The 24,028-nt window shown below is 38.1% G+C and overlaps 1 protein-coding gene across 17 annotated transcripts in view; it reads right to left on the reverse strand.

The window, feature by feature from the left end:
* The window catches only part of HDH (histidinol dehydrogenase), a 46,140-nt gene that overhangs the window by 8,069 nt on the left and 14,043 nt on the right, over positions 1-24,028 (reverse strand). For all 17 annotated transcript variants that reach the window (XM_088954576.1, XM_088954574.1, XM_088954575.1 and 14 more), the window contains 11 exons: positions 21,711-21,831; positions 11,666-11,787; positions 11,471-11,523; positions 11,270-11,342; positions 6,630-6,731; positions 6,405-6,506; positions 6,223-6,294; positions 6,080-6,142; positions 5,936-5,977; positions 1,190-1,249; positions 345-455 (listed from right to left, as the gene is read on the reverse strand). In XM_088954576.1, the coding sequence (XP_088810702.1) occupies positions 345-455; positions 1,190-1,249; positions 5,936-5,977; positions 6,080-6,142; positions 6,223-6,294; positions 6,405-6,506; positions 6,630-6,731; positions 11,270-11,342; positions 11,471-11,523; positions 11,666-11,787; positions 21,711-21,828 (918 nt within the window). In that variant the 5' untranslated portion in view covers positions 21,829-21,831. The remainder of the gene's footprint in view (positions 1-344; positions 456-1,189; positions 1,250-5,935; positions 5,978-6,079; positions 6,143-6,222; positions 6,295-6,404; positions 6,507-6,629; positions 6,732-11,269; positions 11,343-11,470; positions 11,524-11,665; positions 11,788-21,710; positions 21,832-24,028) is intronic.

Genomic DNA, 24,028 nt, shown 5'->3' on the forward strand with positions numbered 1-24,028 from the left:
GACTCCTTATAATGACATTGGTGCTGGATGCATTGCTGGGTGAACTAATGTGTCACACAGGGAGAGAGACCTATTGACAGCCCAGGTTGTCAAACATGGACAGCCAAAGTTTTTTTCCCCCCCAGTAGAGGAGCTTCAGCAGATAGAGAATGTATATCATATTAAGTTAAACATCTAGAAACTTTTAATAGACTTGCAGGTAAAAGTAAAACTGTAATTTTGTAAGATCATATCAGGCATATTGTTCACATTAGACAAGCAGAAGTTTTAAAGCAATGGCCTCAATTTGTCAATAGGAAAACTAGGATACCCAAATATAAAAAATATAAACATAAAATTAAAACCTGAGATAGTAAGTCTGCTGCTATATGAACTGGGTTGGCATGTTTGTCTGCAATGACAAGAACTTCTGAAGGACCAGCAGGCATGTCAATTGAGACCATGGCTTCACTGTTCTGCATTAAAGAAAAGAACAAACACGAGGCTACAACTAAGAAAGAAAAAAAACAAAGGAAATGTGCAACCAATAAATATGGACAAGCAAAGTTAATTTTTGAGGTTTGAAGAGACTTTTTTCAGGTAAAATGGCTACTCTCGTGACCTTTGAAGGAAACAGTTGATGCAATTAGACGAATATGGTTAGATCAATTGAGCCCTCAACAAAATGAACTACTTGACTAGTCATCAACTCTATCCAAGACTAGGTGTATGCTATCATCTCGAAGTGACAAGTAGCACAAGAAGGTGAGAAAACAGGTTATGAGTAGGCCATAAGTACAAGGTATAATTGAAAGAGACAAAAAGCAAGTGACAAGCAGCTCATGGAAGTTATTTAATTATGAAAGAGTTTTTCAGTCTATACACATTTATGCATTGTGTTCTTTCAAAAGGAAGACAAAGAAGTATTGTTTGTTACCTTTTGTATATTTTTCTAAAATCTTCTAGGTGTAATGTGTTTTTTTTTTGATAATTAGGTGTAATTAAGCTAGTTCTTTTTTTTTTCTGTCTTTTTAGCTCCGAAGACTAGAGCACTACCAGAGTAATTCTAACTCTAGCCTCTCTTTCTAGCTCCTACATCATTGAGTTGCCACAAAGGTAACAATTACTCTGAAGAGGAACAAAGCCAATAACAAGATGGTAGTACATATGATTGCCTGCACCTAAGATCTACGAGGAAAAAGATGCATACCTGGAGAAGCATTTTTGCAGCTGTGACATATTGATTTCCAGGTCCAAAAATCTTCTCTACCTGAAAATTGAGACCATATTAGATTGATATTTCTTAGATATAAAAATAGATTGTATTCTGCATATACAAGTTATAGTTTCTTCTATGGTAGTGAAATGAATCTGCTTAAAGGAAAAATTAAATACTACTTCTCTTATGTTTGAAGAGATTACTAGTTAGAACTCCAGGTCACCTTATATGGATATGACAATCCAAAAGAAGTAAACCATTTTCTTTTAAGAATCTATTTCAATACTATTCACTTTCTCTATATTATGATTCAAAACTGAATGCAGAAAATACCATCAGAACTCAATTTGCAAGGGCATAACTGCTCATTATTTACTTCTAGTAAATAAACTGTGTTGTACAACCCCACCGGTGCAGGTACTTCGTTGCTTTCTGCTTTAACTCTGGGCTCAACACTATCGCCAACTTCTTTTTCACTGGTAGCACCTTTTTTTTATCGATAACACCAAACCTTTATTAGAAAATATATGCTAAATGTACACAGCAGATAAGTATGTGTAAATGATAAAAAGGCAATGAGAGACAAAATCTCTTGCCTCTCCCCACACCCAAGTTTCTGATTTACAATTGTGCCCAGAATAAAGTTTATCTTCCCACCCCTTGTTTGGCTAAAGCATCTGCTACAGAACTAGCACAATGCTTTGTCCAGTTGAAAGAGATTTCCATTTCTCTTGTCAGCCACCTAAATTTCTTCTTTTAATTGCTGTAAATCCACATCTTCATCTCGTCACTTTGTATCCAGCTAATTACCAGTTTCGAATCTCCATCAATAATCAGTTTTCTGATGTTCAGTTCTTTCTCCCTTTGTATACCCTCCATCAAGTTCAAAACTTCTGCTCTAAGAGAGTCTCCTTCACCAACTGGACCAGAATAGAGAGCAATGGTCTTACCTTCCTCGTCCCTGAATACTCCACCTATACCCGATCTTCCTGGGTTTCCCATACTACTACCATCAAAGTTAAGTTTGATACAGCCTCTTTATGGTGGATACCACTGATAACTAGAGACAGTCTTAGAAGATGAAGATTCAGCCACTTCTTTCCAGTTTCTGAGCAAATTGTCCATTGACACATTTGAAAAAGAATCTATGGACTTCAGCCAGTGTACTGAGATAATCAAAACTGTCCCTAACCTCTTCATTGTTTCTTTCTTTTTCTAGAAAAATTCTAGAATTTCGTTCTTCCCAAACTGTCCATACCGTTGCAGCTCTCGGACATCTCCACATAGATTTCCCCTTTTATTTGGCCATGCAAGGGAAGATGGTGCAAATAGGCTTTAAGCATCCAGTGGCGGATTACGGATTACACCTGCACCCAAACAAGGAGAAAGACCATTCCCAAATAGAAGTAAAGGGGCAAGAAATAAGTGATAACAGCTCTCACCATTAGCCTTACATAGGGTACACCAATGAGGGGATAAGCAACACTTTCGTCTCTTTCTTTGAAGCAAGTCACAAGTATTAATCTTTCCATGAACAACATCCCAACAAAAGGCCCCAACTCTATGTGGAATAGGCTTGCACCATATCTCCTTAGTAGGAAAGGGAGGCAGAGAGCTATAAATGGGTTGAGACATGGCTTGGAAAAACGACACACAAGAAAAGGAACAGGAAGGAGTACAAGTCCAAATTCGGTTGTCATCCTTGGAAGGATCAAGAAAGACTTTTTCCAACAATTCAAGTAGGGTTAGAACAATATGAATTTCAGAGTCTCTTTATACCCCTTCGAAATCCCAAGTACCAATTAAAGCCATTACTCGAATTTGAAGGAACCAAGAACTTGGAAATAGGTTCATTTCTAATCACTGGTAGCGCCTTTAGGTGTCCATTAATTTTGAAAATAGCCATGATATTCTGTCTTAGCATTTTCCAGTTCAGCCTTTCATGCACCTTGCACACCAAAGTCTCCTCCCATGATTCTCCACCTTGTCTAGCTACTGTGATATTTTCCCCTTTGCTTAACATAGCTTCTTTATATAGACATGCAGGTTGATCAGTCTCTTCGACCCTTGTAGCCACTAGTATTTCATGATCTTTCCCATCCTGCCAACCAACAACCTCTAGTTTGGTCTTCCATCACCTTCCATAGTGTTTCTAGGAAGCAAGACCAACCGCTATCCTGCTCTCCAAAATGTATGCACACCGATTTTAAAATTTCCTTTGCCAAAGAACACAATAAGAACCAGGCAGCTTCCTTTGTCATTCTGGCTTATTTCTGTGAAGAAAGATCAACCTTTATCAGCCGTTTTGCTTAACTTTTTAGCAGAGGTATCAAGTAGAGCCTTTTCAATGGAATTGCAGAACCAAACCAGGCCTCTCTTGTGAGGTAGACAAATCCTCTACCGGACTCAGATTTTGAGCATCTCATTGCCAGCTGACCGCAGACATCTAAAGAAAAAGGTTTTGGATTCAATGTGTGAAGCCATGAGAGAAAGAAAGGTCCAAAAGCAAGAAAAACACAAACGACAGAGAAGAAAAAAGAGGTAGAAGGAAAGGGAAAGAACAGAACATGGATACCCCTCATGGTTTTTTTAAGCATTTGCCCAAGGGGAATGTGTGTAAGCTGAAGAAAGCTTTGTATGACCTCAAACAATCTACTTGGCATGGTTTGAATCATTTGGCAGGTTTCATGGATCCTTGTTAAAGGTTGGATATACTCAGTAACAATGTCACCACACTATTTATGAAGAGAAAAGGGCAGAGCATGTGATAGCTTTGATAGTTTATGATGATGATATAAGGTTAATTGGTAAGGATGAGGATGAGATTGCTAATCTAAAGAAATTTTCAAGTACAAAGTTTAAGGACTTGGGGCAGCTGAGGTATTTCTTAGGAGTAAAGCCAACTGATACACCAATTGATCTGAATCATAGGACCAATGCTATTGAGGAAGTTTCTGACTAAGAAAGGTATGTACCAGAGATTAGTTGGGAGACTATTATACCTAGGAATGACTTGACCAGATGTCGCTTATTTTGTGAGTGTAGTAAGCCAGTATATGCATCCACCCCATACTACACATTTGGCAGCAATGTACAAGACCCACACATATTTGAAGGGCTATCTTGGAAAGGTGATATTGTTTTCTAGGCATGATCAGGTGAGGATTGATGTGCTTTGATGGCATGAGCTCTACATTTGGGTTCTGTGCTTTTGTTGGGGGTCTTAGTCTCTTGGAAGAGCAAGAAGCAGTCTGTTGTAGGCTTGTAGCTCGCTGTAGTGCAGAGGCTGAGTACAAAGCCATGGCAGATGGCTTATCTTAAGTGTTGTGGATGCGGTCCTTGGTGAGTTAGGGATTGCCTAGGAGAAGCCATTGATTCTCTACTGTGATAATAAAGCAGCAAACAATATAGAACATAACCCGGGCAGCATGATCACACAAACATATTGAGGCAGATCAACACTTTGTTAGAGAGAAGGTGACAACTAGAGAAGTTTGTCTCCCATATGTGAAGACCGACCAATAGTTAGCAGGTATGTTCACTAAAGGAGTACCTCAATTGAAAGTTGAAACTTTAAAGTGCACTTGAAAGTTGGGAATGATGGACATCTATTCCCAACTTGAGGGGGAATGTTGACAGATTTGTGGACCTTTTTTTTTGATAAGTGAAGTTAGATTTCATTAATTACGAAAAATATAATCATTACAAGCATCCCTTAGAGAGGCAAGAGATGCTACCTCTCTATAAACAAAACAGAGAAATTACGAGTGAGCCCAAAAGAATGATTGTCTATTCACCCCTTGCTTGGCTAGAGTATCAGCTAATCCATTTGCCGATCTCCTCACCCATTGTATTCTCAAATTCATATTCTTGGTGATCCATAAAAACCTTTTTAATTAATCCCTAGCACCATATCACAGATTCTGGATCCTTTAACCAACCCACCACCCATTTTGAGTCCCTTTCAATCACCAAATTGATTATGTTCAGCTCATTTGCAATTCTTGCTCATTGTAAGGCTGCAAGAAATTCTGCCCTGAGAGAATCCCCCATACCCCAGTGGATCAGAAAACAATGCTATTAATTTGCCTTCCATGTCTCTCACAATCCTCCCTATACCAGCAGGTCCTGGATTCCCCCCTGCTACTCCCATCAAAATTCAGTTTTACATAGTCCTGAGGTGGGGGAAGCCATACAACATTTGTGGGCCTGTTTTTACTCATGTTTTGTCTTATTGGTCCTCCCTAATTGGGATATAGGGCTTCTTTTGTCTTTATATTTTTAAGTTGTCTCACGTTGGTTTGTGCATAAAAAAAAAGGTTGTCATATGGTGGTCACATGACCACTTAAGTTAGAATCACATGGTGGTCACATGACCACTTAAGTTGGGGATTTTCTGTAATTTCCTTTTTATTAATTCTAGAATATAAAAGTGAGTGAACCCATAAATGATAAATCCTGCATTCTATTTTTCTCCCTAACTCCCTTCCTTCTTTTCTCTCCTCCCTCTCCCTCTCTTCCTCTACTTTTCAAACCTGTCTACATTAATCTACACAATTTTTTTACATTGCTGGAATAGACAGCCTTCCATTAAAAAATAAAGACATAAATACCCCTATTCTTTGATTCTTTACAAACTAGAACAAGAATCTCTAGATCAAATACAGAGATAGGCATTTTCCATTTGTGAGCATCCATTACCAATTAATTGATGAATAATGAAACTGAAAGGTGTACCTTGGGACAAGATGCAGTTCCCCAAGCCATGGCTGAAATAGCCTGCAAAGTAAACAATCATCCGATTAAAACAGAAAGTAGTCACAGAGGATAAACTATATCTTGAAATGATAAATGATTAAAAAGATTCAAAGGATCCCAGACCTGGGCACCACCAGCTTTAAGGATATGAGTGACACCAGCTTTCTTGGCACAATAAAGTACCTCCTGCAAAGAAATAATTATTTATATTTTTTAGCAGAGCATCAGAAACAATGGAAGTTCTATCAGATGATAAATACATATACCTTGCAAATGGTGCCGTCATGACTTGGGGGAGTTGCAAGAACAACAGTTTTGCATCCAGCAATCTGTGCAGGCTGGTAAACAGAATAAACCACTTGTCAACCATATCTAGTCACATACTCACATAGACAATAAAAATCAGAATGAACACTGCAAATGCTGAGGAACAAATGGATTTTCATACCACCGAAAGCATCAAAGCTGTTGAAGGTAAAACTGCAGTTCCACCAGGAACATAAAGACCTACAGATGCAATGGACCTAGCTACCCGTTTGCACCTCACACCCTGACCAAATTTGTTTAAGTATCCAGAATGAGATACAGATTAAGACAATCACAAAATAAAAAATAAAATGAAATAAAATGAAATGAGATGAAATTTGAAATTTGCACTTTTAATGAAAGTTACCTTCATGTTCTCAACTTTTTTCTCCACAGATTTTTGAGCAACATGAAAGGCATATATATTCTCATATGCAACATCAAAAGCTTCTCTAACAGACAAGTCAATCTGTGGCCCAATAAGGAAACTGTTTTAGGTTTTTGTTGGTATTGACATTAGCAAAACTCAAGGATACAGAGATACAGACAGACATACGGAACATATCCTGCTAAAATAATGTCATAAATGAAATGGCAAACATCTTACTATCTAAGGTTAAATAAGTTTTGTTATTGCAACAACACATTAGATGTATTTTGTCAGGTCAAGCAGGTAGCTTATTTCAGCAGAAATGAAATAATATATACTTCAAACCAACTGCAGCACAAATCCAGGATATTTAACTACTTAATGTCTTTGACTGCCTTGTTAGTAAAGAAAGAAACGGCTGTTGGGATTTCCTTTTCTTCTTTCTTTTTTCTTCTTTGGAAAGACTTGTTGATCACTATTTATTTTAAAACAGAAAATTAGTAGAAGAGGGTTTTAGGAGTTCGTAAGTTGAATAGAAATATGTTCTGTTTATGTTTCATAATAGAGAAGCAATTAGGGTTTTGAAGTCCAAAGGTGACAAAATCAGAGATCTAGATCTACGTTTGAGTAAATGGTTTCCTGCAGAAGGAGCCGTTAATGGAGAATGTGGGAGAAGAGTGGCTTGAAATAGGAGTGGTGGGCATTCCTTTACAGGTTTGGTACTTATACATATTCAGGGAGATCGGAAAAAGATGTTGTAAATTCTTTAACTTGATGATAGAAATAGAACCTGGATAAGGATTGATGTAGCAAGGATTTCAGTAGAGGTGAACAACCTGAGCATTATTCCATCTTCGGTCAAAGTGTCGAACTTGCATTTATAGGGGAGATCTATGCTTTGAGAGCCCTCGTTGAGGGGGAGGACTTGATGGCTTTGTGAGTGACTTGGTCTTCGATGAGAAAAGTGCAAGATTTTGGTGATGATAAGGGGAACAGGAAGCTCAATGAGCAGAGATGTTTCCAGACTCGGAAGAGGAGAAAAAAGGTTGATTGGAAGAGGAAGACAATGAGCTAGAGGTATCCAGGCCTCCAGGGGTGTTCACAGTTCCATTAACTGAATAGTTGGCCTTTTTCTAAACCTAACCAGTCTTTCAGTTTTTGAAAACCAAAACCAATCAGTTAATCGATTGACCGGTTCGGTTCTTTGGTTTTTTGGTGTTTTTTGAATTTATAATATATAATATCAATAAATATATAATTGTATAATATAAACACTAGATGTATATATAATATATCATATTATAAATAGTATATAATATATTATATATTATAAATATATATTTATATATGAAAAATATATACAACACCAATTAGAAGAAGTGATTTGTTACAAGTCGAAGGGGCTAGAAGGGCTAGGAGTATACCAAAAAGGACAATGGTAGGAGTAAGAAATGATTTAAGCACTAGTAATTTAACAGTGGATATAGCTTTAAATAGAACAGATTGGAAAAGCAGGATTTATGTAGCCAACCCCATATAATTGGGATAAGGCATGGATGAAGATTTTTCCCCTCTAATTTTTACTCCAAAATAAGGGCTCCACCCCATCCTTCTTTCTTATTTCTAACCCATCTTTCTCCCCACTGCTTTTATCACTCAAACAGGGGCTCCACCCCATATTTGTTACTTATATTAATTGTTGTTTTGCATGTAAATGCAAATTGTTTTATGTCATTCACCTATTTGTTATTCCAATTCAGTGTTATTCCCATTCCTGTGATGAGTGAGTTGTTACCTGTGATAGTACCAAGTTTATTACTTTACTTTGGATTCACAAAATGTTTTATATTATTTACTAATAATCTTGTTACTTGGTAGTAAAAATAAAAAATAAATTTGGTCGTATGAAATGTAAACTGTTAAATAATTGTTGGCTTGTAAACCATGGATAAATTATTTGTGATTGTGAATTATTTGATCAATTATTCATAATTGCAAACTATTTATGACTGTAAATTATTTCTGATTTTGATAAAATATTGATAAATTATTCATCATTCATGAATCATGACAATTGTAAGTTTGTAGCTTGCTTCTTGTAATTTGTTTTTTGTTTTTTGATAAAGTTGCTGCTTGTAGTTTGTTATTCTTAGTAAATTAATATTTTTTATTATTAAATTGTTAATTGTGATTGTGGATATCAATTTAGATTTTAGAGTCAAAGACCCAAAGTCCATATTCATTAGACACATGTAACGTATTAAAAGTTGATAATTAACTCTTTAAATAATTTATACTCAATTCATTTTTTAATCTACTTTAAATTTTTTATCTGAACTAGATTATTGACAGTTGCACTCATTAAACCTATTTTAAATTTATGATTTTAAGTGCATATTGCTTATTGAATAAACATTAAGCAATTGCATTTTTCTATTCTTTTAATTTAGATTGATTACTAATTTAGATTTTACTTTCTTATAGACCTTCAAGTAGAGTCAATAGTGTAGAGATGGAGGGCAACACTTCTCAAGAAGGCAATAGGAAGGTTCCAGCTTGGAAGTATTGCATTTGCAAGACCTCAAAAGCACTAATTCTGTTACTTGTAATTTCTATGGAAAAATGACAAATGGAGGAATGTTTAGGGCAAAAAGGTGTGCATTGTTGGTGGTAGGAGAAACACTAAATTATGTACCAAGTGTCCAAAAGAAGTTAGCAAAGAGATATTGTCGTACATGAAGAAAAAAGGATCCATGAAGGATGATATGGTAATATTGATTAAAAAAGATGATATGGTAATGCAAGAAAGGGAGAGAATTCCTGGATTTGATGAATATGAGAATATGATTAACGATGAAGATGATATAGGTGATGAGGTTCAAGTTCTTGGTGGTAATAGGCATGGAAAACCTGCTTCAACATCTTCAGGTAGTGGTTCATGTTCTAGCATAGTTTTCAAGGTGCCAAGGCGAGGCTAGGCAACAAGGGGGCGCCTTGTCCCCTAGGCGGGCGCCTATGCGACGCCTAGGCGATGGATTTTTTTAAGTAAAACCATATATCCTAGGGTAGTTCCCTAGGTTCCATAACCATCTTTCCTTAATAATTATTCATAATTTTCATAAGAGAAGTATAAATTTCATGTTTAAGTCTAGAAAATCAACATTTTATGAGAAGAAAAAGAACAAAGGAAAGAAAATTCAAAAATTATAGGGGCTGAACCCCTACTTTTGTTATAGGAAAGAAGAAAAGAAAAGGTGGAAGAAGAAAATGTGTTGATTAGACAAAATTTTAAGTTCTTCTCTTGCTTATTGGTTCAGGTTTTGAAAATTTTGAGGGTTCAATCAAGGATCAAAATTTCAATATGATACGCCCCGTATCGGGTGTATTGTAATGTATCTTTGGGGTCCCGATACACTTGTTTACAGGTGTTTTCGGGGACCCATTTTTTTAAATAATATATATTTAAAAATGAAATTGTAAACTAAAGAAATAAAAAAAAATAGGGGGAGTATCGTTATAAGTACCGATACATAGAGGTGTATCGATACTTTGAACCATGGGTTCAATACAGCAGCTAGCAATGTTTGCATTGATTAAACCCTAACAAAATTAGAAAATAATAAAAAGAAATTAGTATATAAACACATAAAATGAATATTCTAGTTTAATAATGTCTATTTTATAATTATAATGTCAAAAAAATAAAAAATATAAAAGTATTTTATAACCCAGTGCACAAAACTGCTTGGCGACTGGGCGAGGCGAGCCTCCAAGGGCGCCTTGTCGCCTAGGCATCGCCTTGACAACTATGCGTTCTAGGCCTTTTGCCTTTAGTGGATCAAGCTCCAAACCACCCATTAAATGGCAAAAGGATACTTAAGATAAATTTTTTACAACACCAAGTCCAGATCAAGATGTGGTAATAAAAAGAGGACAAAAAAAGATGAAAGAAACCACCATTAATGAAACATAAAATAAAGAAGGGAAGGAACAAGTTACTTTTTCTGAAGACACTCCTTTCTTTGCTCCAGTCTCTCTTCAAAGAAGGGTGATATGTTAGAAGAGAGACTACTGCCTCTACCTGTTTCCATGTCACTTCCCTCTGCTTCTTCTTCTCCTTCTACTTCTCCTTCCTATGGTGTTCCTTTAGATCCCAAACCCTTATAGGTATACTTAAGACAGCTAGAGAAGACTGATTTGAAGCCAATTAGTGATGGTTCACAAAAATCAGCTTCTTTCAATCCAGATTCAAGTAATATTTTTTCCTGTGGTTGATTCTTCCCCTTCCATTCCTTCTATGTCTTCTTCATAGTTAACCTTGTGATTTTATTGATTAGAGAAAAGAACGATATCTAATCTAAACTATCCAAACTTAAAATACATGATTATATATTATATTCAATATTTGGTACTTTATATTTCCATTAAGTGAAGAGAACATGTAGAGTTACTAGCTTGAGATCCCCTAAAAAGGTTAAGAAATGGTAATGCAACTAACAAATATTATCCTGAAATGCAAAACTTACAATTTATAAGTTCAAAAGAAGAAATATTTTGCAATTGTTAACAATATGAAAATAGCTGCTAATATGTAAAGCATACTCCACTCAAAATTCAAACTACAAAAGGTAGTGTACCTCTGGATCTGGAAGATCAGCAACAAATTCAACTATTTTATCCAGTGCAACTTTGTCAAACATTTTAGTATAACTATCCACCAGAGAACAAACAATTTTAGTACCTATCCCCCTCATATCATTGCATGATAATAAAAAAAGCAATTCAAGGTTTAAACAATAATATGGAAAAACAATTTACAAGAAAGAAGAAGCACCAACTCTATCACTGCAGCATCACCCCTACTACGTACATCATCAACAATTGGCTGCACCTGATACAAGACAATGGAATCACCCATTGACATCAGGTTGTAGAAACTCAAGTCTAACACTCCTCATGAAAGAGCAAATTATTGATTTTTGAAGCTCAAAGAACATATACTATACAACTACCAGAAGAAGAAAGAAGTTTACCACTCTAAATATGGAAGAAAAATCAATACGAGGACGAGCTTTGAGGCTATCAACCTCAGTTTGACTTAGCTCTGATAATTTGTAAGACTTCATTGAGCACCTAATGCTGTTATTCTTTGTTCCTGTATCAATTGCCATGTTAAGGCACACACACATAGTAAGAGAGAAGAAAAATTAGAAACTAACAGAGAATGGCTAGGTAGGATATGCAGTCAAAACAAACATCCAATTGAAAACTCTTTCCTATCTAAAGCAAGTATTGGAAATAATACTCCTTTTTTGTTGTTTTTGTCCAAAGTAAACTATTCTCTTACTTTTATCTGATTTTGTATTTTCACCAAAAGAAACAACAGTTCAATGTGGCAGATTTGTCATTGACCACAATTCTAGCTCAAAAGAAAATTTTAAGAGAAATATTATTTGTAAATATTAATGTGTTTTAAGGGTATTTTGGTAATTGCAAAATTAATGCATAAGGCATCAATCCCAAGATCCAAGACAGAATCTTCAATCAAAGTTTCTATTCTCTCCTCTTCTTCTCACTCTTTTTTTATCAGCAACACAGAAAAATTTTCATTAATTAAGAGAGAAACATGATTATAACAAGAAGTTGTGAAAAGAACCAGCTATAGAAGCTGTCCCAAGCTATTAGCAGTCCTCCTCACCCATTTCACTCAGATTAACATGTCCTGTGACAGCCATTTGAATTTTCCGAATTCATTCCTCATGTGCCATGCCACCCCCTCCCCTTTAACCAGCCACTTAACCACAGTTTTAGAATCTCCTTCAAATTCAATAATCAGCGTACTAATACTCAGCTCTTTTGCCTTCTCAACCCCAAAAACTGCAGCCAAAAACTCTGATCTTGCCACATCGCCCCGCTCCACAGGGCCAGAGTATAAAGCATTTGTGTCCCCCTCTTCATCCCTAATGACTCCCCCCCAATACCTGAGGGGCCTGGGTTAGCCAAGCAGCTCCCATCAAAATTCAGTTTCTTCCAACCATTTATTGGAGGAGACCAAACCCAAACAGATCTTTGTCTTGTAGTTGAGGATGCAGCAATGATACCCCAAGCTCTGAAGAAATTTTCAACCTTGAAATCAAAAACAGCTTCAAACTTTTTGCCCAATGAGCTACTCTCAATGTTATAGTTTCAACCAAGGCTTCCTTGCTTCGTTCCTTCTCTTCAAATATTCTTGCATTTCTTTCCTCCCACACTGTCCAAATTAGTGCTGCTCTAGTGATCTCCACAAGGTCCTACCCCTTTTTTTGTACAGCTAATGCTAGTAGGGCCAAACAAACCCTCCAACCTATCAGGAGAAGACCAACTGCATCCAAAGAGAGAAGTAAACCAATCCCAAAGAAAGTTAATAAACAAGCAAGAGAAGAAGATGAATCGCAGTCTCACCATTCAACTTGCAAAGAAAACACCAGTTGGGGGACAAACACCAATTTGGTCTTTTCCTTTAAAGTAGATCAAAGGTATTAATGCTTCCATGAAACACTTCCCAACAGAAGGCACTAATTTTAGGGGGAATGGGAGAACACCAGATTTCCTTGACTGGGAAAAAAATAGGAAGAAGAGGTGGCAATCAGAGAAGGAAAGAAGGACTTGCAAGAGAACTCCCCATCAGAATTAGGACCTCATACTCTAGAATCCGAGCCGCCTTCACACAAGAAAACTGAATTCAACAAACTCAAAAGATCAGTCATCATAGAAAGTTCAGATTCTCTAAGGTTTCCAATGAAGGCAAAATTCCAATTCAATCCTGATATAATGTAAGAATCTGAGCCACCTTCTCTTCTCACTCAGGGGAACAGAGAGAGAAAAAGAGAGAGATCATCCTTCCTCTTCTTAATACTAGACATCTGTCATTAAAAAAAAAAACAAAAAAAAAATAAAGATGAGACCGCCTTCTTCTTCTTCCTCCTCACCCCCTCCTCTTAAGGAGACATACGCCTCCTTGTATTCAGGAGACTTACGCCTCTTACCTTCTGAACCATGTCACACACCTCTAGGCAGTGAAACACCTCGCATCACACCTCCACGTTTTAAAACATTGCATATATGCTAAATAGATGCTTACCAGAGATGACAAAGAGGATGGAGTATCAAAATGGAGGAGATGGTGGAGTCCTATTTGCAATTCATTGACGATATCATCATTTTTTGTCAAGACTCAGGATCAGGAGATAGTTGTCTGTGAAAGTTGAAATTACTAGTAAAATGTTATGAGAAAAAAAAAATATCAAGTTTAAAAGTGAATTGGGGCAAGAGCTGTTTGGTGGGAATGAATTTCAAAGGGGAAGTAATTAGGAGGTGTCCCAAAACCACTACCTTCTAGAATCTGAAGCTTGATAGAGTTACCAAGAAACTGATTACATGGAAAAAGAATCAAATTTATTTTGGGGGCAGAATAAACTTATGAGAGATTTTCTGTGGGAGACTAGGGATTCCAAGAAGGATCACTTGGTCAATTGGAAAATGCTATGTAGGAGTCTGAAGGATGGGGCTATTGGACCTCTTAGTTTAGGGAGGACATCTCTCAGAAATTCTCTTTCAAGTAAATGGATATGGAGGTTTCCTAAAGGATTCAGGAAAAATTATGGGATGCAGTCCTTAGAAGTATCCATGGTGTCAAATGGCTGAAATGCAAGTTTGCAGGCTAGAGCATCTTTGTCTTCTCCTTGGAAATCCATTATAACTCTTCTACCCACTTCCCTACAGTATATCAGGTAGGAAATCCTCTTAGGTAGGAGAACCATATTCTAGTTAGATCTCTGGTGAGGGGATCTGACCCTTAAAAATAAATTTCCCTCTTTATTATGCCTCTGGCAGCCTAACTGTTTTGTTTCAGATTGTCTCTTTCTCTTCACATTGGTTGGTTTGGGATTTGAGTTTGAGAAGGGGACATAGGGACTTTTGAAACGCTTGAAGCTATGGCTTTAATTGAATGTTGATTGACCCCTCAAATACTCAAGAATTTGGACTCTTAACTCTTCGGGTATCTCTTCTCCTATTCATTTTTTTTTTCTAGCCTATCCTTTGACCCCCCATAGCATAGTTTGGTTTCCCCTACTAAGGCCATTTGAACCAATACACCTAAGATTTTTGGGAAGTTTTTCATAACAAAATTAATTCCCATGAGACTTTACAAAGGAAAATGGCTCTTATAACCCCATGCACGCCTCTATTGCAAAGCTACTGGTGAAAGCTCTTTCCACTTGCTAATCTCCTGTACATACATACATCTATTTAGGAGCACTTTTCTTGTTGTTTGGTTGCAGTGGAGGTAGTATCCTCCAAAAGATTTGAGAAATCTGTTTGAGGCTTCTTTCTTCTCCACTTAAACTGAGAAGCTAAAACTTGTGGAGATGTACACAAGATGAAGTTCTATCATCTATGCTGTCTATAATAAAGGAATGCTAGACTATTGAATGATAAGGCAAGGGATGTTGGGTGTATAATTGATAATTGTTGTCAGTTGTTTATGTATTCAGATTTAGTACCATAAGGGTACTGTTGTAATTTCTCCTCTGTTCATATTGTTCGACTGTACTAGTATAAATAATAAAATCATTCTTTCGCCCCCTAAGTTCTAGAGGGCTTTCAGTCACTCGACGCATCTCTTTTCTCTCTTCTCCTCTCCTCTCTTCACTTGCTCTTGCTCAACATGGTATCAAAGCAAGTCGTCCAGGCCTGAAGGGTGGTGTCAAGCTAACTACTGTTGCATCCAGTGCTGTCTCCAATCGAACTCCTGATCTGGTGAAGTCAGTTCGACCCAGAAGTTACAGAGTCTTTTCGTCTTCCAGCCCAGAAATTGCTCATCTTCTGTTCGGCTGCCTATTGTTTGAGGATTCGTAGAAGGAACTCTGGTTTACCATAAGGGAGACTATCATCTGAAACTAAAAGAGGTACTATCACCCTTGTCTGTTCGGATGCCTATTGTTTGCTGAACTGTTTGATGACTGTTCGGCTACCCTACTGTTGTCTGTTCGACTGATGAACTGATGAACTGTTTGATGCCTACTGTTTGATACCTATTGTTTGTGGACTATCATCCTTGTCTGTTCGGATACCCATTGTTTGCTGAACTGCTTGATGACTGTTCGGCTACCCTACTGTTGTCTGTTCGACTGATGAACTGTTCGGCTGCCCTACTGTTAAGCAACTGTAATCCTTAACACAGTAACTGTATTAAAATTTTTTGTTGTTGGTATTGTGGACTGTTGATCGTCTGTTTTAGCCGACTAATTGTCTGCTCAACATCAATCTTATTAAGCCCTACTAAGTAGGTCATTCAGACCTGTTCTTGTACTGCAACAGCAGTGTGCAGACTTGTTTCAGTGAAGCCGTAGGTCAGAAGGACCTGTTTCAGTACTGCAACAGCAGTGTTTAGTTTGTTATTTGTTCTCAGTGAAGCCGTAGGTCAGAAGGACCTGTTCTTGTACTGCAACAGCAGTGTGCAGACTTGTTTCAGTGAAACCGTAGGTCAAAAGGACCTGTTTCAGTACTGCAACAGCAGTGTTCAGTTTGTTATTTCTTCTCAGTGAAGCTGTAGGTCAGAAGGACCTGTTCTTGTACTGCAACAGCAGTGTTCTTTCTTTTGTTCTCAGTGAAACCGGTGGTCAGAAGGACCTATCTCTGAAATAGTCTTGTACGGCTGTGCCTTTTTTTGGTTGCTGTTTCAACCTTTTATTCAGATATCATGTGCAGTGAAGATTCAGCCACATATGGAGTTTCCTCAATGCTGAATGGAATGGGTGGGGGTGACCTATCTTTTCCCATGGCTGTTGTCCCTCTTGATGGTTTAAATTACCTGGAGTGGTCAAGAGGGATCAAATTATACATCACTGCAAGGGGGAAGATAGGCTATATTAATGGGAGGATAAAAGAACCATCCTCTGGGAGTGCTGAATATGATAGATGGAATCAGGAGAACAGTATTGTTATGCCTTGGCTCTTGGTATCCATGCAACCTCAAATCAGGAAGAATTTCATGTGGGCTGAAACAGCGAATGAAATCTGGGAACAAGCAAAGTCTACATATTCAGAATTGCGACACTATGCCAAAATTTATCAACTGCAGGCATCATCTTCTACTTGCAAACAGGTGTTTATCGGTCTATTACTCTGACTTAACATTTGTCTGGAAGGAGTTGGATCACTACCAGAGTGTGGATTAGAAGTGTGATGAGGATGCTAAGAAGTACAAACAGCTTGTCTCCCAGCAAAGGGTGTTTGCATTCTTACATGGTCTGAATCCTATGTATGAATCTATCAGGGTTCAGATTCTCAGCTCTAAGGATCTCCCTTCTGTTCAAGAAGTCTATGCTCTTGTACAATCTGAAGAAAGCAGGAGAAATTTGATGAACAACCCTGGTGGGGATGCTGCTGTGTTAGTTGCAAAAGGAGGTGTATCTACTGGTGTGGGATCTTCTTCCCGGAAAAGAGATCTCCAAAAAAAAAACAGAAGATAAGGAAAAATTGTGGTGCACTCATTGCCAGAAACCCCGACACACCAAAGATACTTGTTGGGATCTTCATGGGAAACCAAAATGGGCTCAAGATCTGACTAAGAAGCAAGGTTCAGAAGTGAATAAGAAGTACGGACAGCAAAGTACAAAGAAACATCACATGGCCAACATGGCTACTCGGGAGAATCAGCCCCCCATTTCTACTGTAGCTCAGACACATCTCACTGGACCTGACCCGAGGGAGGACATTATGAATTCCTTCTGTGACCATTTAGAGCTCTATGGTAGAGCAATTCGTCAGATGGATACTCCTCCCTCAACCTCATTTGCATCTACTTCAGCTAACCCTGCCACTGCTTTCCATGTTGCTTCTCACACCCCTGATTCTCCATGGATCATTGATTCTGGAGCATCAAAACATATGACTGGTACGTCCTCTTACTTTCAAACCTATCACCCTCTTTCTGGAAGAAACAAGGTGAGACTAGCCGATGGATCAAACTCTTCCATAGCTGGTCAAGGAACTCTCCCTCTTCCTCTTGGCCTTACCCTTTCTGATGTTCTTCATGTTCCAAATTTTCCCATTAATTTGTTCTCTGTTAGTAGTGTTACTAATTCCCTTGAATTGCTCAGTGACCTTTTTCCCTTCTCATTGTGTGATTCAGGATCTGGCCTCGGGGAGGACAATTGGTAGGGGTCGTATGGCTGATGGACTTTACATGCTGGAGAATAAGGCTGGTCTTCATGTTACAGAGTCTATGAATCAGTCTATGAGTCAGTCCTGTAAGAAAAAAGTCTATTTATGGCATTGTTGTCTTGGTCATTTGTCTTTTGAGTCTTTGAAAGTTGTATTCCCAGAACTGTTTAAGTCAATGTCTGTTTCTGATTTTTCTTGTCAAACGTGTCAGTTGAGTAAGCATTGTAGAACTCGTTTTCTTCAAAGAAATAGTAAATCTGAATCTCCGTTTCACATTGTTCATTCTGATGTGTGGGGCCCTGTTACTTTACCATTTGAGAGTGGCTACAAGTATTTCATTACCCTCATTGATGATTATTCCAGATATACTTGGGTATACCCGATGCGAACCAGAGAAGAAGTACCAAAAATCATTCAAGATTTCCAGCGGATGGTCTTCACTCAATTTCAAACTGAAATCCAAATTTTCCAATCAGACAATGCAAAAGAATTTTTTCATAGTGACCTCACGGAATTTTTTGCTTCGCATGGTTCCCTTCACCGTAGCTCTTGTGCCCGCACACCACAACAAAATGGTGTGGCCGAACGGAAGAACCGACATCTCCTTGAAGTGGCTCGAGGTTTACTACTTCATATGAATGTTCCCAAACGGTTTTGGCTTGAAGTTGTTCTTTGTTCCACTTACCTTATAAACCGTATGCCCTCTCATCGGTTAGAGTACAAAGCCCCACATCAACTTCTCTTTCCTAAGGCTCCCCTTCTTTCTGTTCCTCCTCGTGTCTTTGGTTGCCAGTGTTTTGTCCAAAATGTCTCCCACCCGTGGGAAATTGGATTCTCATGCTATCCCTTGCATATTTCTTGGTTACTCCTTCACTCAAAAGGGATACCGTTGTTTTGATCCTGTTTCTCGTAAATTCTATGTCTCCATGGATGTTTCTTACTTTGAAGATGAGCCTTTCTATCCTGTTTCTCCTCAGGGGGAGTGTAGGCATGAGGAGAAACTGGTTCAGCTTCCCTCTCTCCCTGACCCTCCACCTTTTCGTGTTTTTTCTCGTCGTCGCAAAGGCCAACCAAATTCAAGAGCTGTAGAGAATCGGGAAGGTGTACCTCCAGTGCCACCAAACTCCTCGGGGGAGGATCATACTCACTCAGGTATTTTGGCTCCCAATGATGTCCTTGAATCTATTGAAAATAATTCCTCTACTGCTAATGATCTTGACCGTCCTATTGCTCACAGGAAGGGTGTTAGATTGTGCACCACTAAACATCCCATTTCCAACTTTGTCTCCTATGAGAACATTTCATCCTCATTTCGTGCCTTCGTTACCTCTATTGACTGTGTCCCTATCCCTAAGAATGTGGCAGAAGCTCTTTCAGTTCCTGAATGGACAAATGCCATGAGGGAAGAAATTAATGCCCTTCACAAAAATGGCACATGGGAACTTGTTGATCTTCCCAAGGGAAAGGTTCTAGTTGGATGTAAATGGGTGTTCACAGTCAAGCATAAGGCTGATGAAACAGTCGAAAGGTATAAAGCTCGCTTAGTAGCAAAGGGATTTACTCAAGTGTATGGAGTTGATTATGCAGAAACTTTTGCCTCCGTTGCCAAGATGAATTCCATTAGAGTCCTTTTCTCTCTTGCGGCTAATCTGGATTGGGTTTTACACCAGCTGGACATCAAGAATGCATTCTTGAATGGTGACCTTGAAGAGGAAGTGTACATGATTCAACCTCCTGGTTTTCTAACCCAAGGCAATGAACAAAAAGTGTGCAAGTTGAAGAAGTCCTTATACGAGCTGAAACAATCACCAAGAGCTTGGTTCAGCAGATTCCATGTGGCAGTTCATCAGAAAGGATACAGGCAATGTCAATCAGATCACACACTGTTTGTGAAAAAAGGAGAAGGTAAAATTGCTGCTCTAATTGTATATGTGGATGACATAATTGTTACTGGTGATTGGGAGGATGAAATTCAGAAATTGAAACTTTTTCTTGCCACTCAGTTTGAAGTGAAGGATCTAGGACCTACCAGATACTTCCTTGGAATTGAAGTTGCCCGACCAAAGAAGGGTATCTTCATTTCTCAAAGGAAATACGTCCTAGATTTACTTCAGGACACTGAAAAGATGGGGGTGAAGCCAGTTGACTCTCCCATTGACTCCAACCATAAATTAGGTGACAATTGTGGTGAATCGCTCAAGGATGTGAAACAGTTTCAGAGACTTGTAGGGAGATTGTTATACCTTTCTATGACTCGCCCAGACATTGCATATGCTGTTGGTGTCCTCAGCCAGTTCATGCATGCTCCTAGGTCTTCTCATCTTGAAGCAGCAGAGAGAATCCTCCGATATCTAAAGAAGTATCCGGGTACTGGTTTGTTGTTTCAAAAGCACGGACATTTGAAAGTTGAAGTTTATACAGATGCAGATTGGGCTGGATCCCAAAGTGACAGAAAGTCTACCAGTGGCTACTGCACCTTTATAGGAGGGAACCTTGTTACATGGAGGAGTAAAAAGCAAAATGTGGTAGCTAGATCCAGTGCTGAAGCTGAATATCGTGCTATGGCCCACGGGGTTGCTGAAGGCATGTGGATAAAGAATTTGTTGGGGGAGTTGGGTTTCCCAGTGACCAAACCTATAACTCTATTTTGTGATAACAAAGCAGCAATAAGCATTGCTGCCAATCCGGTGCTACATGATAGAACAAAGCACATCGAAGTTAACAAGCATTTTATCAGAGAGAAAGTTATCACAGGCGAAATGTGTACCCCCTATGTCACTTCTAAGAACCAGCTTGCAGACATCTTTACAAAGGGTTTAAACCTTTCCAGGCATCATGATCTTTGTGACAAGTTGGGCATGATTGATATCTATGCTCCAACTTGAGGGGGAGTGTTGTCAGCTGTTTATGTATTCAAATTTAGTACCATAAGGGTACTGTTGTAATTTATCCTCTGTTCATATTGTTCGACTGTACTAGTATAAATAATAAAATCATTCTTTCGCCCCCTAAGTTCTAGAGGGCTTTCAGTCACTCGACTCATCTCTTTTCTCTCTTTTCCTCTCCTCTCTTCACTTGCTCTTGCTCAACAATAATATTTCTATCAAGGTGGCACATTGGGTAGAGCTGAAAATCAGTGGCGATTCAACCTTGGTTAGATCGCCATTAAAAGCCAAATCAAGCCCCCCAAGATCCCACAACTAAAGGTGAACTTTGATAGATACACTCTAGGCAATCCAGGTCTGTCATGAGTAGGAGGGAAATCAGAAATTGGGAAGGAAATATCAAAGTACCATACTCTGGACATATTGGTGATAGGGACAGTCAGGGAAGATCTAAAGGCCATCTTAAGTCTTAACAGGTCTAAGAAAAGCAAAGAGAGTGAACTACCTATCAAAACATAAATAAATAAATAAAAGCAAAGAGCTTGAACTGCAATAATTTAAGTATTGAAAGGGACACAAAGGTCGTAATAAGTTAGTTGGAGGAAATGGAGAGGGTATGCAGAAGCAGACATATGATTAGGGAGGCCAGAGAGATAATGAAGGATTTAGTGCTTCTATTAAGTGGGTGCTTGTTTTGCCAACAGCCTAGCAGATAGACTGGCAAAGGGATGGTTAGCTGAGGATAACAAATTAATAAAACTATTGCAGTTACTAATCAAAAAATAAAATAAAATCTTTACAGTTATCAACAAAAAAGATGTACCATTTCAAATTCACATATTTACAATTTTGAAAATTAGCCTCTAGGTCATCTCTAATGTTCTGAATTCCTCCCATTATCTAACTAGCCATGACAAAACTGTTAGTTTCATACATATTTATTAGTATAACCCATAAACACAGAAAGAAAGTAGTAAAGCTATACCTGCTGGCAAAGGTAGACCCCAAAATTTTAAATTTTTAGAAGCTCCAATCGTTCGAATATGCCCAGTTGTGTATGCACCAAAACAGCTGCTCTTAAACAACCATGCTTGAGTATCCATTCACTGCCATCAATAAAATGAATGAGAAAGAAAACAACCCAAATAAATAAATTCATCAAACCATGAAAAGAAAAATATACCCTGATAAATCCAGATTATTTGTAAAGCATCAAAATCTAAGATTAATTACAAAAACAACAACAGTGAGAGATTTACATAAATTAATGCCATTGTAGACTTTCTTAATCCAATTAACCATCTAATGGCAGTTTGAATTGATCTATTGAAATAATAACCCAAAACCCTTTTAATAACAGAAATTATTGGAGCCATTTATAGCATTCTAGAATCTAGATTTTAGATTCTGGCAACGTTTTCTAGATTAGATCCTAGAAACAGGATTCTAGAATTTAGAATTTCATTTGAGTAGCTAATTCAGAATTTTGATTTTGGAATCCAGAATTCCAGAATCTCATTGAGTAAATATTTACTTTTCCCAATTCTAGAACTAAACTCAAGTGTGCAATAGGAAACTATATACATATAATATGAAATGTCCCAAATGGAAAGGATTTATTTCTTCAAGCACATAACTTGAATATCTTCCACTAAAAATATATTTTCTTCTCAAATCTCCCTGTCAATTTTTGTATCAAGTCAAGATTCGAGCATGGATACCTGAGCTATAGAATTGCTCAGTGTGGGAACAGTTATGGCTAGAAAATGAAACAAACACTAAGTGACTAATGTTCCATGGAGAATTTAAACTAGAGAATTTCTCAGTGGCACTGGTTATAATTAGAGAACTTGGGTTTGCTAGACAACTTGGGAAAATTGATGGCTAGAAAATTTAAATACAAAGCAAATAGTTGAACATATTCCTCTCATGGAACAGTTATGCCCAACTGTGACTGATGCTCCATGGAGAACCTGGATATCTAAAGGTACTGGTACAGAGTCTAGAGACAAGGGGAAGAGGGATGAGATTCATGTTTGTCATTGCTGGTATTGTTACCTCAGTCTTCCTTAGTTCATGTTAAAGCAAGCTCCAGGTACTTCTTTTTGGAACTAAACAGTGAGAGTGCGAAGGAAAAATCAAACTTCCTGCATTTAGTAGTGTAGAGAACACTGATGTGGGCCCCACAGATACGGTTCCACTGTGTTCGTAGGGTAGAAGGTGTTCTAGTCTTCCTAGGGTTAGCTATTGGTCATTTAGTTGTTTCAGTTGTTATTTATTTCAGTCTTATTTTGCTCTATTTGTTATGTAAAGACTAAGGGCAGTTCTGTCCTTTCCATGTAATGAGCATAACCTATAAATATTAATTAAAGTGGCGGCGGCAGAACATTAAGCTTCTGCTCCTCCTTTCAACTCTTGTGTTCTACTGCTTCTCCTCCCTCTTCCTCCTCTTTTCCCTTTACCTTTCTTCTTATTTTCGAACCTGAAATCCATTAGGGTTCAAGACTGATAACAGTCCTGAATTTCTACTTGGTATCAGAGCTAGGGTTTCTCATGCGAGTCTAGTCTAGCCGACCACATGAGAACCATCTAAGGCTGGAAGCTGAGAAAGTAGAGTTCGTTGACTGGTTCTTGGAGATCTCCAGAGGGTTTAGCAGCTGTTTGAAGAATTGCCACAGTTGCAGCGAGTTGGTGATCAGGAAGAATCAGAGAAGGCTAGGGTTCGGGTAACCTTGGAAGGCAGCGAACAACATCCTATTGTAAGTTTTTTATTTTCTGAGAGAAGTACTATCAGAGAAGATAGGTTGGACCTATCTAGCAAGGGCAGCCGAACCACTCTAGGGTTTTGTCTTAACCCTGCGGCAAACCCTAGTACTGGACTGAACCTTGTGATCTAATACTGCGGAAGGCCCTAATAGTTCTCTCCTCAACATTGATCAGTTTTAAAGTTTCATATTAACCCTACTACAAGCCTTATCCGTACGATACTGTCTGGAGTGTACGGCTGAGAATTTGCTTTTAGGACTGATTAAAACCCCAATTCGGCTTCAGCATATCAGATTGTTCTTCAAACTGTTTTTCAGTTTTCTTTTGGGGTTTCGAACTCTTCTAAGGTGGTGAAAACAGTTCGGACTGTTGTTGTTGTGTGTGGTTATTGATTTCAGATCAGTTTTATACCTGTTTCATGCACATCTACTGTGAGTACAGATTGGTTCTATACTGATTTTGTGATTGTGGTTGATAATCCAAGTGCTGTTTTGACTGTAGTAACCCTAATTTTGAGACTTCTGGTTCTTGACCGAA

The sequence above is a fragment of the Nelumbo lutea genome, chromosome 7 (assembly GCF_056320005.1).
Source record: "Nelumbo lutea isolate HS-2025 chromosome 7, American lotus-T2T, whole genome shotgun sequence".
NCBI lineage: Eukaryota > Viridiplantae > Streptophyta > Magnoliopsida > Proteales > Nelumbonaceae > Nelumbo > Nelumbo lutea.